Source organism: Onychomys torridus, chromosome 14 (assembly GCF_903995425.1).
Source record: "Onychomys torridus chromosome 14, mOncTor1.1, whole genome shotgun sequence".
In the NCBI taxonomy this organism is placed as follows: Eukaryota; Metazoa; Chordata; class Mammalia; order Rodentia; family Cricetidae; genus Onychomys; species Onychomys torridus.
In genome coordinates this window covers 67,697,215-67,710,035 of record NC_050456.1, presented here as the reverse complement: position 1 = coordinate 67,710,035, position 12,821 = coordinate 67,697,215, and the positions used below count along the sequence as shown (strand labels likewise).

Below are 12,821 nucleotides of genomic sequence, written 5' to 3'. Positions count from 1 at the left end.
TCTTAAGGCAGGAGAGTCTTTTGGATTAATTACAGTGTTTGCTGGAGGCCTCTGAAGCTGTCCAATATCAGATGGAAAACAAGTCTTCCTCCTCCTGTTTGCTGTCTTTATCATGGAGCAGTGGATTCTGTCAGATACCTCTGTGCTTTGTTCAGCAAATTGTGGAGGCTTGTCCTTTATCATGTGCATTTCATTCCTAGAGTTTTCAGATGTCAGAGCAGCCTCGTATTCCTGGGGTAAATTCTGTGAGGTCATGGTGTATAATCTTTTAAAATTTGTTTTTGCATTCTATATGTTTGTTGAAGATTTTTACACCCGCACCCCTAAAAGACACTGTTCTGTAGTTTTCTTATAAAACCTTTGTCTTTGGGGGCATCTGGATAATTTTAGTCATGTAAAAAGGGTTGGGGGTTATTTAAAAAAAGAACTTGAAGGATTGGAATATCAGGTAAGATTTACTGCAGAGCATCTGTCCTTGGCTTTTCTTCAGGAAATCCTCTTTAAGCTCTTGGTTTTCTGTTTGCTCATGAACCTGTCCTAGTGGTTTGTGCCCTTCTCTATGTTTGGCCATCTCATCAGAGTCATTGAATTTTTCACCATATTCCTTCTTAGTCGGCCATGTTTCTTTTTCCTGCAGAAGGCATTGTTACAACCCATCCTTTCTCTGGCTCTTTTCTCTCTTTGGTGAACAGGAGCAGTCACCTATAAAAGCTTATCATCTCTTTTTCCTTTGGAAGAATCAACTTTCTATTTTGTTTATTTAATCTGTTGTGAGTCTGCTCTGTGTTTCGTTAATTTCCACACTAATCACTGTTTAGCATTCTAAATTTGTATGTGCACAACCTCCTTCTTAGCTGGTATTTCAGTGGAGAGAAAAATCCACTGGGCTTCTACTTGTACAGTGCTCCCTTAATACCAAAGCAAGGTTAACACACCAGCAGTGAGGCGCCGCCACTCTGAGCGGGCTCATTAGGAGGTAGAAGGGGCTGTCCTCACAGGACGTTCAAACTTCACTTTGGCCAATAACTCTAAATTCCCTTTCTAGTTCAGACTTATAGTTGAGCTTAGAACTTCCTAAACTTTTTCATTTGCTACCCCTTCTCACCCAAGAAATTGTTTATGCAACCTTAGGCATGTAGATAGGTAAAATGATACACAAATCATTTACTGACAACAAATCAAGAAATTTATTTTAAAACAGTTGTTTGGGATGCACATAATTTTACCCTTTATTACAGGTGAAGGCAAATTTGTGTCTTAATGAGATGGATGAACCTTTTTTTATATAAAGAATGAAATCTTAGTTGAATATTTGATTCTGTGGAACATGGAGCTTCTTCAGCATTTTTCAGGGTTGATCAGTATTTAAATTTTATTATTGTCAATTCTGAAAATGCCACTTTGTATAAATACATAATATAAAGTGGTAGAGATGTGTCTGGGGCCATTTCAGAAATTATTGGAAATTCTGTCCTAATCTCAAACCAAAATTCATTGAACAGTTTTTTATTCCTCAAGTCAGCAACTCAAACAGTAATTTAAAACACAAACCCTCTAACGTAACATTTGCTAATTTTGGTACTTACATGCTGAGGAATGGCAGTAGAAAAATGTTATGAGTCTTTGTTTCTACAATTAAACCGTCGTGTTTCTGGAAGAGCATGGAACTTTGTAGGTATGGAATAAAGACTGCAACTCAGGACGTAAGTTGACAGTGTGCATGTTGCTCTCTGAACAAAGGCTGCAGTGTGGTTCTGTGGTGAGTGAAACCTTGGGTTTGCTTGTGTTTGGTTTGGAATTAACTTTGGTCACTGTGCTCAGATACATTTTACTGCTACCAGATTTTTCATGACCCCCAAATGCAGTTTCATGATCCCATGAGGTTGTAACCCACAGCTTTAGAAGCTGTAGTTTAGGTGTCTCAGATTCTTCTAGCTGCAGCAAACCAAAAGACCATTCATTCATTGTTGGCCAAGATAGGCTGCTCTGAAAAGCAAGCTTTTCAAAAGTTCTGCTGTCCACTGTGCCTGATCACTTGGCATTTGAAGAGGATACAATTTTGAAAATCCTGGCTAGAGAGGGGAAAGGTGGTCTTTTGCAGGCCTCTGTGCCCTTCTGGATCTTTCTGCAAGGACGCCTCTTTCGGCTTACTTATTTTCAGGCTGAGCTTTATATTCTGCATAACTGGTGGGCTAGGAAGTGGGTGAAAACAGGCAATGACTTTGGCTAGGTGACCATGTATATAATAGCATCCTGCTCAGGAAGTGGATGTTACTAGAGCCTGAAGCCATCTTTGTACCTCTCCTGGGGACTTACTGCCCCTGTTCAGAGAAACTCAGTCCTGATGATTAGCCTAGTGATTGGTCTAGTTGTTTGTTTGCTTTGTGTTCGCTCTCGCTCTTGCTCTCACTCCCCCCACCCCCACCCCCACCCCCACCCCCACCCCTGCGTGTGTGTGTGTGTGTGTGTGTGTGTGTGTGTGTGTGTGTGTGTGTGTAAGTATGTGGGTGCCTATAGAGATCAGAGCACATCTTGAAGGAGTTAATCATTTCCTTCTAGCTTGTGGATTTCAGGGACCAAGCTCGGGACTTCTGGCTTGGTGGCAAGTGCCTTTACCTACTGAACCATTTCCCCAGCCCTCTGCCTGGTTTTATCAAGCATGGTGGCACGTCTGTAAATTCAACATTCAGGAGGTTGAAGTGGGACAATCACTTGAGCCCAAGAGTTAGGGACCAGCTCGGGCAACAACATAGTAAGACTCTACTTCAAAATCAACAAGTTATTGCACTATCCTCAACAATCATAGATTGTGTATTCATTTATGTGTCAGTTTTTCTAATGTTGTATTTGAACAGTTCACATGTATTTTCCATGTAGCAGTGGTTTTTTTCAATGCCATTTGCTACTCTGTTTTACAAAGTCAGTGTGTCAGTCTGTTCCCTTATGGCCAGTTATTTCCCTGTTCTGCTTTGGACTGATGGGAGCTGTGGTGCTGTGAAGGCTCTTGTACATATCTCTCAGGATGTATCCATGTTTCAGCTAGATGTGTTTTTCCTTTCATCCTTGTAAAAGCGTGTTTGGTGGCTTGGATAATTACATGCATATTAGACTAGAAAATTAGCACAAACAAAGCAGGAGATTAAGGGCCACCATTGTGTCTACGAGTGGCAAGTGAGAAGGTGTTGAGTGTGACCTGTGAATGCCAGCCTTCAGGTGACCTCCCCGGTAGACAGAGGAGAATGAGGTCATCTCTGTTGAGTGGTCTTTTGGGTCTGGGCCTCCTATTGGGCTGTGGAGAGGTTTAGGCCAGGCAAGGGACATCGCAGGGTCAGTGACTTTTGCTGGCAGGACTCTTTGGTCTCCTCTTATTCCTCTTTTGAGTCTGTGCAGAGAGGCCTGTCCCCTCCCCAGAGATGCAGGAACCCTGTCCCCTCCCTAGGGATGTAAGATGACCAGCTACATGGGACTTACCTGATCCCTGCATGGAGGAACACTCAACAGACCTGGGCTAACCTGCGAAGCACTTCTTTCTTTGTCTTAAGGGGTTTGATGAGCCGTATGACAAAGAAGAGGGAAGTTGTGAGGAGGTCCATGTAACCCTCTGGCTAGACCGGTTGACCCCTGATCAAGCTGCTCTCAATTACTGGTTGAAATCCCTTCCTTCTCTGGGGCCCTCAGCTGGATCTTGGAGTTGAATCAGCTTCCTGTGGATAGAGAGCTCAGTGCCACCCCTGCAGCCTCACAGAGTGACAGCATCTCCTCAGGGCCACTGCCTTATACAGCTGCTTCCTCATTGCAGAAGCCCCAGGTGACAGGAACGCTGACATGCAGTGGAGTAGGGTCGGTTTGATTTCTTTTTGACTTGTTCTTACATGCGTGTATGGCAGGGGAACCGTTTTTCTAAACACTTACCTGGAAGCTCTAGAAAAAACATGGTAACTGCCAGTGTCTTGAGGACTCCCCTTTCCTGTGTCCTACAAAACTACAAGATGCCTTGACTGATGATTTATCCAAACTAAACAAACGGGCAGTTTGCCTGAAGGTCATCCCTGGAGCTGGTCACATGGCTAGGCTAGGCCTGCAAACCTCCCACCCTCAGCCTCTCCCTGCTGGGTCTTGGGAACTGACCTCTTGGTCTGATGGTGCCCTTTATCCCTTACCCTGCCCTTCATGCAACTCCCTGTGGATCAAGCCCTCCAGGCCAGGGTGCTCCAGGGTCTCCGCCTGAGACGCTTGGGTCTCAGAGAAGAAAATATCACAAAAGGAAGGCCCTGATAATTTTGACTGCCTATCTTGCATGAGTAAGGAAGACGTGGCCAGAAATGGGTCTCAGGAAGGCTTCACTGAGGGAGCATTCCAGTATGGTTTTTAGGCCCATATTCTACAGTTTCTCTGCTTCTTCCACCTTCTGTCCCCAGCCCTGCCTGGAGCTTCCCAATGTCCATCCACCTGCCACACAAGGAGGGCCCAGGAAGTGGAATTAGATGCAGTTAATTCACTGCTTGTTAGCAACTCTGGTAAAAATAACACAACCTAGCATTTAAGCAGACTAGATGGCTCAAATGGAATTTGGAGATTATCCATAGACTGAATTGGCTGGTGGTAAGTCATAATTAGCACGGCTTGGGCTCTCTCTTTTCAATTAGTCTGAACAATGCAGAACTAGCTAGCCATTAGAAAAATGGTTCCAGCTACTGCTTTATTTACAAGGTCCCAATTGCATGTAAGCACGGCCAGGGTGTCAGGGAATAATAAGTGTTCTGTTTTCTGAAAAACCCAGTTTACCACAAGCTGATTCCCCAAAGAAGGTTGGGCTCCGGGCCCATCCCCCTGCCCATCCCCAGGCTAGCCTCACTGGAGCCCTGCGTGGTCCTAGGCTAGAGATCTGCACAGGCAGAGTTCTGCAGGGGACCAGGCGCTGTTCTTTCTATGTCACTGCCAAGGTTCTCTGGTGCAGTGGAAACATTACTGGTGCCTCAGAGAGAACAAGGATTTATAATTATCTGGAAAACATGGGATTTTGCCTTTCTTTTTTTTTTTTTTTTTTTCCTTTCGGAGAGGAAATCTCAATTAAATGATTGTTATGTTGTTCCTAGGAAGGAAGGTATAAATTTAGTCCTTATTTAGTCATCTTCAAAATAGGCAGTGTTTGGTTTTTTTTTAACCAAGTTTATTTTTATTTATTATAAACTCCTTTTCAATTCTTGGGAGAAAGTTGAGTTTGTCCCAGTTGGTGATAACACGCAGAATTCTACTCCAGAGGAAGGGGATGGGGGAAAGTGGCTGCATATCCTGAAAAGTGCTCACAGAACCAAACAAGAGGATATAAGGGTGAGGATGGGTTGTGTTTAGGTTTTTCTTGTTTCCTAATCCTCAGCAACACTGAGCTTAAAAGCTTTTTCTTTTAATCCAAGATTTTAGAGTTCAGCCAACTCCCAAGAGATAGATTAACAAGACAGCTCTTGCGTGCTGCCCCAGAGCGAAATGTGTGTCGAGGTTAGGATTGCTCCCTAAGTTCTTTCAGAACTAGAACTACTGTGCAGCCTCTGAAGCTGCTTGTCCTGGTGCCAGAATGTCATAGTGACAGAGTAGTGAGCAGGAGGCCGGTAAGAGGGGTGCTGTCTACAGAAACACGCTCTCCGTGTAATGGTACTCTAAGCAAACACCCCACATTCACCTAGTTGCTCTGCACTGATTTTCCTTCTGCCTCTGTAATAGGTGCATATGTTATTTGGGCTTTTAACTTAGGTTTTTACCATTTCCTCTCACCCGTCGGCTTGCCATTAAAGTGTGTAGCAGAAATGTATTAATTCTACAGATTGCCATAGAAATAAGCAAGCTAATTCAAGTGTCCAAATTATTCAGTGTTTTTCATGGATTCTATATAAAAATGGAGACGCTTTTAGCATTGCACTCTGCGTGTAGTGGTGTATCTCTTGTTATTTCAAAATTGCCGTATACCAAAGTTGGTTTTCTTTATGCAGCATTTTTTGTCCTCAAGAAAATACTGAAGAGGCACTGCTGTTACTGCTCATTAGTGAATCTATGGTAAGTGGAATGTGATTTTCATTGTTCTTTCTCCCGTCCTGAGAATCCCTTTCCTGTGCTGGTCATTCCCTCATTAAGATGATTTCAGTCTAGGGAGAAATTTCCAGAAGGAATGCCTAAGAGGAGGGAAAGAAGGATGCCTCTGAGTCCCTGGTCACCTTGAGTTCTCCTACAACACCAGGAAGGGCTCCTGGCATATCACCCATCTGTCAGATAGGCTTGTCAGGGAGAGCAGCCCCAGCACGAACCCCTGTGCATCTTCTTAGAGTACTGGGTGTGAAGACAGTGTTGAAATGGGTCACTTGTGGGTACATCCACCTCTGTTTTCCTGGAGGAGCGGGTGGAACTTCCTGGTGCTCTTCCTCTGCTCCTGCTCCTGACCCTACAGAATCCCAGGCTGTGGGGATGCCCTCTGCTGCCAAGATCTCTTTCGTCAGGCTGTTCTGGCCAAGACATTGACTTCTGGTCTAACCTGCATGTTCATTGTCTGTTGGGCTTCTCTGTACAGCACTAGGGAAGCCAGCCCTGGCTTGAAGCCTTGTGGATGCTCCATTGAAGTACTTAGAACTACCACAGGCCAATAGTTTGTGCTTAGCACTTGAGCAGACACACAGGTTCCTAGAGGCCCGAAGGGTCTCCTGTCTACTTCTCTCTTTTTACAGATGAGGTCTTAAGGCAAAGGGCACAGCTAGTGTGTTGGTTTGCTGCACCTGTCTGTAGATTGTGTGGGTCCTCCTCAGAGCTTTCAGCCCACCAGGCAGACCATAGAGGAAAAGAATCCTAAGGAAAGCCCCCACCTTCCATGTGGTGGTTAACTGGAGGCAAGAAATATGCTGGGGTAAACTGTGGACAGACGGCCAGGAGACAGATGCTGTGTGCTGGGAAGAGGTGGCCAGCAGAGGCTAAGGCTTCAGCATGCGTAACTCTCTTGCCTCGGGTTAAAACTTGGGATTCTCTTGTTCTGCAAACTGGCCCAAAAGTGTTCACAAGAGCAGACTGCTTGAGTTACCATCGCTTTACTGGGCTGCTGTTGACGTCATTGGGCTCACTTCCTCTCTGGGAAACAGGTTGCCCCGGGTTCATCTTTCCTTGACCATTAGCTTGTAACTCAGGATGGTGTCATTTATATTCTCTGCTCTGCCTTGGCAGTGTCAGGGAAAGCACATGGGTGATAATGCCGGCAGTGGGTCAGTGACCATGTTTTCAAGTGAGCAGGACTCACCTGCTCTGTCACTGATGTACGAAGGCAGCTCATGTTTTCCTCCCAGCTGTACTGGACTCTTCACAACTTGGCAGTTAATTTCTTTAGTGCAAATGTGGTTGGTTGTGGTGTCCAAGCTTTTTGGTGGGTTACTCATGACAATCGTGAGGTCAGGTACTCCAATTTGGAATTTGGAAAACATGGCCGGCCACATGTCTACAGCACTTGTCCTAGTGTGGTATAGATGCTTTGGAATGGTATCTTCTGTTCACCTACTCCTTCATGGAAGTGATAGAAGCATGACTAGTCAGTTCTGAGACCCTTCCAGGCAGTCAGGCTCGCCTCCATGCTATTCAGTTTCTGGAACCATCTCTTCAGGGGACAGTGAAATCCAGTGAAGTCATAGTTTCCCAACCAAAACACCATGATTCTATAAACCTCTTCTACATGAAGTTGCCCTTAGGGGGCTTTTTCCCCACAATGTCCTTTGGCACATTGATTTTTCATTTTTAGGACGGAAAATTATATGCTCAATTTCAGAACAAAGTAGGAACTGCCTTGTTCTTTGGAGTCTGGAAAAATGATAGTCTTTATTAGTTCTGACTTTAACTTAGAAGCCTAAATTTCTTCAGCATCTCTCCACCTACAAGAAGTCATTTGAAAGTGTAACACTTCTCACTGCCTAGCAGATCCTGTTATCCTGGAGGAAGAGATCATCAGAAGTATGTCTGCATAACCTCAGCCAAGTCAGAGTTCTGGGTACTTGCTGGTGGATCTGCCCAAAGTTCTAGGCTATAGCTCTCAAAAGGTAGCAGTGCTTTCTGAAAAAGAAGACATATTAGGAATAACTTGAAACCTCTCCTACATAGTATCTGTGAATTTTGTTTTGTTTTTTTCCAGGCATTGGTCTCAATATAGAACATTTATAGCAAATATAAATACAGCAGGCCCTCCTTCCTTCTGAGTGTCTTTTGTTGGGCTCCAAAGGAGCTGTGTAAAGAAAACTTAGAATGAAATCTTCAAAAGCAGGCTTGTTTTCATAAGAGATGACTCACTTTGTAGGAAGCGGCCTGTTTTATATAGTCTCATTTGGCTTTGACATTTAAAAGCCAGGAGTTTTCAAGTGAGTAAGTTCTGATGGGTGGCTGAAACTAAATGCCTTGGACACACACAAAAAGAAGGCATTTTTGCCTCATTAGCAAGAGGGAAGGTGTGTGCATGACCTTTCCGAATGTCAGGCAGGAAGATTAAACGTCAGCCTGGGGGACAAGTGACCCCAGAACCTCATGTACCATTCTTACAGGGAGTACTTTGCAGGCCTTTCACTGTTCCTCAGATAGATGGGAGTGGAGACCTCTGTTCATTAGCAGAGCTGGGGGTAGGAAAAGCAGGCCGAAATCTAACTTTAGTGCTTTAGAACTCTCTATTAGGGGGAAGAAGGAAAATGAGATAATTATCAAGGATCTAGTCTGTATGGTCTATCTGAGGAATCTATGGAGAAATTAAATTCCAGAAGCAATAAAAACATGTTGGGATGAGGAACATTTGCTTTTTGATAGATGACCTGGGGAAGCTTGGCTGTTCTGATGGGTTTCTGTACTGAGCTATGGAGATGTGAAATTGGCCAATGTTCTCCTGAGTCCTCTGTGGCAAAGTGGAAATTGCTCGCTTCTTGTCTTGTACATCTGCTGTGTGCTTCCCTTTAGAAGACTAAATTAGTCTTTGAGGTCTGTTCCCACGGAGATGTCATCCAGGGATCTTTGTGTCACTCAGTGTGTGAGGGGAATCTTTGATCACCTCCATGGGACCATGGAACTTGAAGACAGCATTCAGTGCAGAGCTGGGAATGCTCTCCTGGTCCTCAGCATAGACTAGAAGCCAGATCACAGAAAGACACAGCAGGGAGCCTCACTTGGAGGATGCTGTAGCTGTGCAGCCCTGCTGTGGGCTGAGGCCCAGGCAAGCTCTCTGCTTTGCCCAGCCTCTCAGGGATTCCTTCAAACACCTGCTGAGAAGCTCACATCTGGCCTTCCATGTTGAGTCAAATCATAGTCTGTGTCTGCAGTACTCTGGGGATTTGGATATCTGAGTTGAGGTGACAGGTCTGTTACTCACACCTGCCCTGTGGAGTGTGGAGCAGGAGAGTCTAGGTGGCCTCTATGCCACATGGCAATAGTGGAATGTAGGCTGGCTTACCATCTGCTTCTCTCTTCTGTGTCATCTTCAGGCCAACCGAGATGCTGTGCTGAGCAGGATTCCTGAGCACAAGAGTGACCGCCTCATCAGCCTGCAAAGCGCGTCTGTGGTCTATGATTTACTGACCATTGCTCTCGGAAGAAGAGGCCAGTATGAGATGCTGTCAGAGGTACAGCTAATAAGGCTGGCTGTTTTCCAGGTTGGGGTGGGGTGGGAGCTGTGTTTCCAGTCAAGATGACTTGGAGAAGGGCCATAAAACCTGGTCCTTTGTCCCCTTCTGCCAGGGGCATGTGTCCTTGGCTTAGTTACGTATGGAGCTTTGCTCTCCTATGATTGGGCTAAGCGGTTAGTTTGTGGATGGAATTGATAGCAATTACTAACTTACTGTTAGTGGACTAGACCCTGCAGGTTGTGAGTGGGAGGTAGACAGCATTTCCCAAAACAGTGTCTCTCCCAGTATAACTGCTATCATAACCAAAGCCTCTCTCTCACCTCTGACACTAGTTTCCTTAGAAACTATGGCTGTGTAACTCCTGATAACATGGTTTGGGGTACTTAGCATGAGGTTGGCTAGTAGAAATCATTCTATGCCAGAAAGGCACTGTCTTTATCTCGAGGGTTGTGCTTGCTCTGAAGTAGATTCCAGGTCTTGGGCAAGGGGCCGTGATGTTCTCACCCCCTCTACTAGGGAACACTTAGGACAGACATGTGATGTTTTGGTTTCATGTGGAGTTAGTTCATCTAAGCCGGAGTTATGAATTATTAAGCTCCCTCCCAGAATACCAAATTTCATGTTGAAGAGGCTAAGTAAGTCAGGAGACCAACTTATCTTTCTTTTAGCAAAACAGAGAAAGAGGGACAGAAACAACCTATTTTGTTAAAATAAACGTTTCTGTGTTATTTATCTTTCTCTTTCTAAATTTATACCCATTGCAACAGCCTCTGGGCACGAGGACAGGGAGTGAAACACAGTAACAGATTGGCTGAAATCAGATCAGAGCGAGACTCACCCTGCAGTCTGCGGTACCTCACCACATTAGGCAGGAACTCGGGGGAACAGATGAGCATGTGTGGCTTAATTCTGTTTTTAGCCTTTGGTTTGGTGACGATACAGGGCAATGGTTATTCAGCCTTCTGAAAAACCAAATCCCCCACAATGCAGTAAGATAATGAGGTGTGTCCAGGTGCCCACAAATTCTGGGACCCAGTGCAGGCCCAGGCTTGGGCTCGACTGTTCTCACCCAGCCTTCCAGTCCCCTTTGTGAGTCCCTTAGTTCCCTTGGCCTGTACGTCCCTTGGAGACTTTTGGACTTGGGACCATCTCCCGTGTTTTGCCTGTTAGAAATAAAAATCAATTAATATAATTATAAAATTTATTTTCACCATATATGTGTATCATCACCCGTTCAGTACCAAGGGCTATGTAGGGGTGGGAATGCAGCTCTAAGTGAGATGTGCACTCTGTACACTAGCAGTGACCAGTCTAGAGGTAAACAGTGAGCCACAAGAACTTCCTGCACAGATGGCTGACCCAGAAAGACCTACATCCTGTGATAAAGACCTTGGACACATGGCCTCAGTCCTTCCTACCTTTTACAGGTAGTTGGGGCTTTTTCCACAAATGTGATAGCTGCATTGACTCAGATCTTCTACTGAACACAGTATGATGTCATTCCAGAAAGATGAAGGCTCCATGGTGCTTGGGGGGGGGGGGGAGCCCAATCCGATGGAGCCAGGCCACCCTCTGCTAAGCAAGAGTGCTCCCTCCATCTCAGATAGCATCTTAGAATGGCCTGCTTGCTTGCCTATTTCCTCATTTAGTGGGCTTTTCTTAAATCTATTTGGCTTGTTTTTGCTGTTCTCATTTACCCTTCTATGTTTTTAAGATTTTTAGTTAAAACAGGAACAGAACATTTTTTGAATTGAGGTAAAGTTCACACATCAAGCTTAGTAGTATAAAGTATATAATTCAGTGTTGTTTGGTACATCCCTACCACTGTATGGCTGTATTAGTCAGCTCTGCAGCACCACAGTGGGATTCCTGGCAGAGGCTACCCATGAAAAGAGGACCATTGATCCTACAGCCTTGGAAGTTCCTAGTCTATGACGTAGCCTCTATGGCGAGAGCCACTGCTTGGCTTGGTCAACTTTCACCAATGGCAAGAGAACCTTTGAGAACAAACAAGAGGTTACATCTCAAGTCAGGTGCAGAAGGGATAGGAGGGAGTGACCAAGGTTGCTTCTTTTATCGCATTCACCCCCCCCCCCTTGAGAACTCACAAGGTACATGAGAACTGCATCATGGCCCCACAGCCTGGCAGTCACACCATCTTCCCAAAGTGCCATCCTGGACTCTAAGCCTTTCACTGCAGTGAACCCTTATGGACACCAAAGTCAGAGCAGCAACTGTCGCTTCTAATTCCTAAACATTTCATCATCCTAAAAGGAAAGTCAGGTCTGGAGAGATGGTTAAACATGCTTGCTGTTCTTGCAGAGAACAGTTGCTGGGTTCAGTTCCCAGCACCTACATCTGCCGGCTCACAGCCGTTTTAAAGGTTGCACACATCATAACTTGTTTCAAACATCTGACTACGTTTTATGGATGAGTAATAACTGTTATATGAATATATCACAGCTTGCTTTGGAGCTCAGTTTTGACCAACTTGGGTTGGTTCAACCTCTGGCTGATATGATTGCTGTTGTGAGGGCAGCTGGATTTGCCGCTAATGTTCATGAATGGATTTTACTCTTGTGTTTAGAAATCCTCAAAGCCCCCTCCCTTTTTTCTTTTTCCTTTCCTCCTACAACGAATCTTACTTTGCTGTTTTTCTTTCTGACATAAATAACTGCTCTGCATGATCTTTGAAGAATCAAACAATGCATATAAATAAAGAAAGTAACAGTCACTTAGAGTCTAGAAGTCCTGAGCTAGCTAACTGTCCGCTGGCATCTTAGAGAGCATTTTTAATTCATCTTTATGAAGAGCAACCTGTGACAATGAGGGTGTGTGTGTGTGTGTGTGTGTGTGTGTGTGTGTGTGTGTGTGTGTGTTTGTGTGTGTGTGATGCATGCACATGAATATGCTGGTGTACCCTCATGCAGTTGCCGAAACAGGACATCAGGTGTGTCCCTCTGTTGCTCTGTTGCTCTCCAGGCTATTGCCTTGAGATAGGATCTCAATGAATGAGAAACCTCTCTTTCAGCTGGACTGGCTGGACATTAAGATCTTGAGATTCTCCTTTCCCCACTCCACAGTGTTGAAGTTACAGGCACATACAGCCATGCCTGGCTTTTTACATGAGTTCTGAGAATCCAAACCTAGGTTCTACTTGCAAAACAAGTGCTCTTACCACTGAGCCATCTCCTCAGATAATGG

The 12,821-nt window shown here is 44.9% G+C and overlaps 1 protein-coding gene across 5 annotated transcripts in view; it reads left to right on the top strand.

The window, feature by feature from the left end:
• Ttc7b (tetratricopeptide repeat domain 7B) overlaps positions 1–12,821 on the top strand; it is a 214,079-nt gene that overhangs the window by 100,326 nt on the left and 100,932 nt on the right. For all 5 annotated transcript variants that reach the window (XM_036205761.1, XM_036205759.1, XM_036205760.1 and 2 more), the window contains 2 exons: positions 5,985–6,048; positions 9,477–9,614. In XM_036205761.1, the coding sequence (XP_036061654.1) occupies positions 5,985–6,048; positions 9,477–9,614 (202 nt within the window). The remainder of the gene's footprint in view (positions 1–5,984; positions 6,049–9,476; positions 9,615–12,821) is intronic.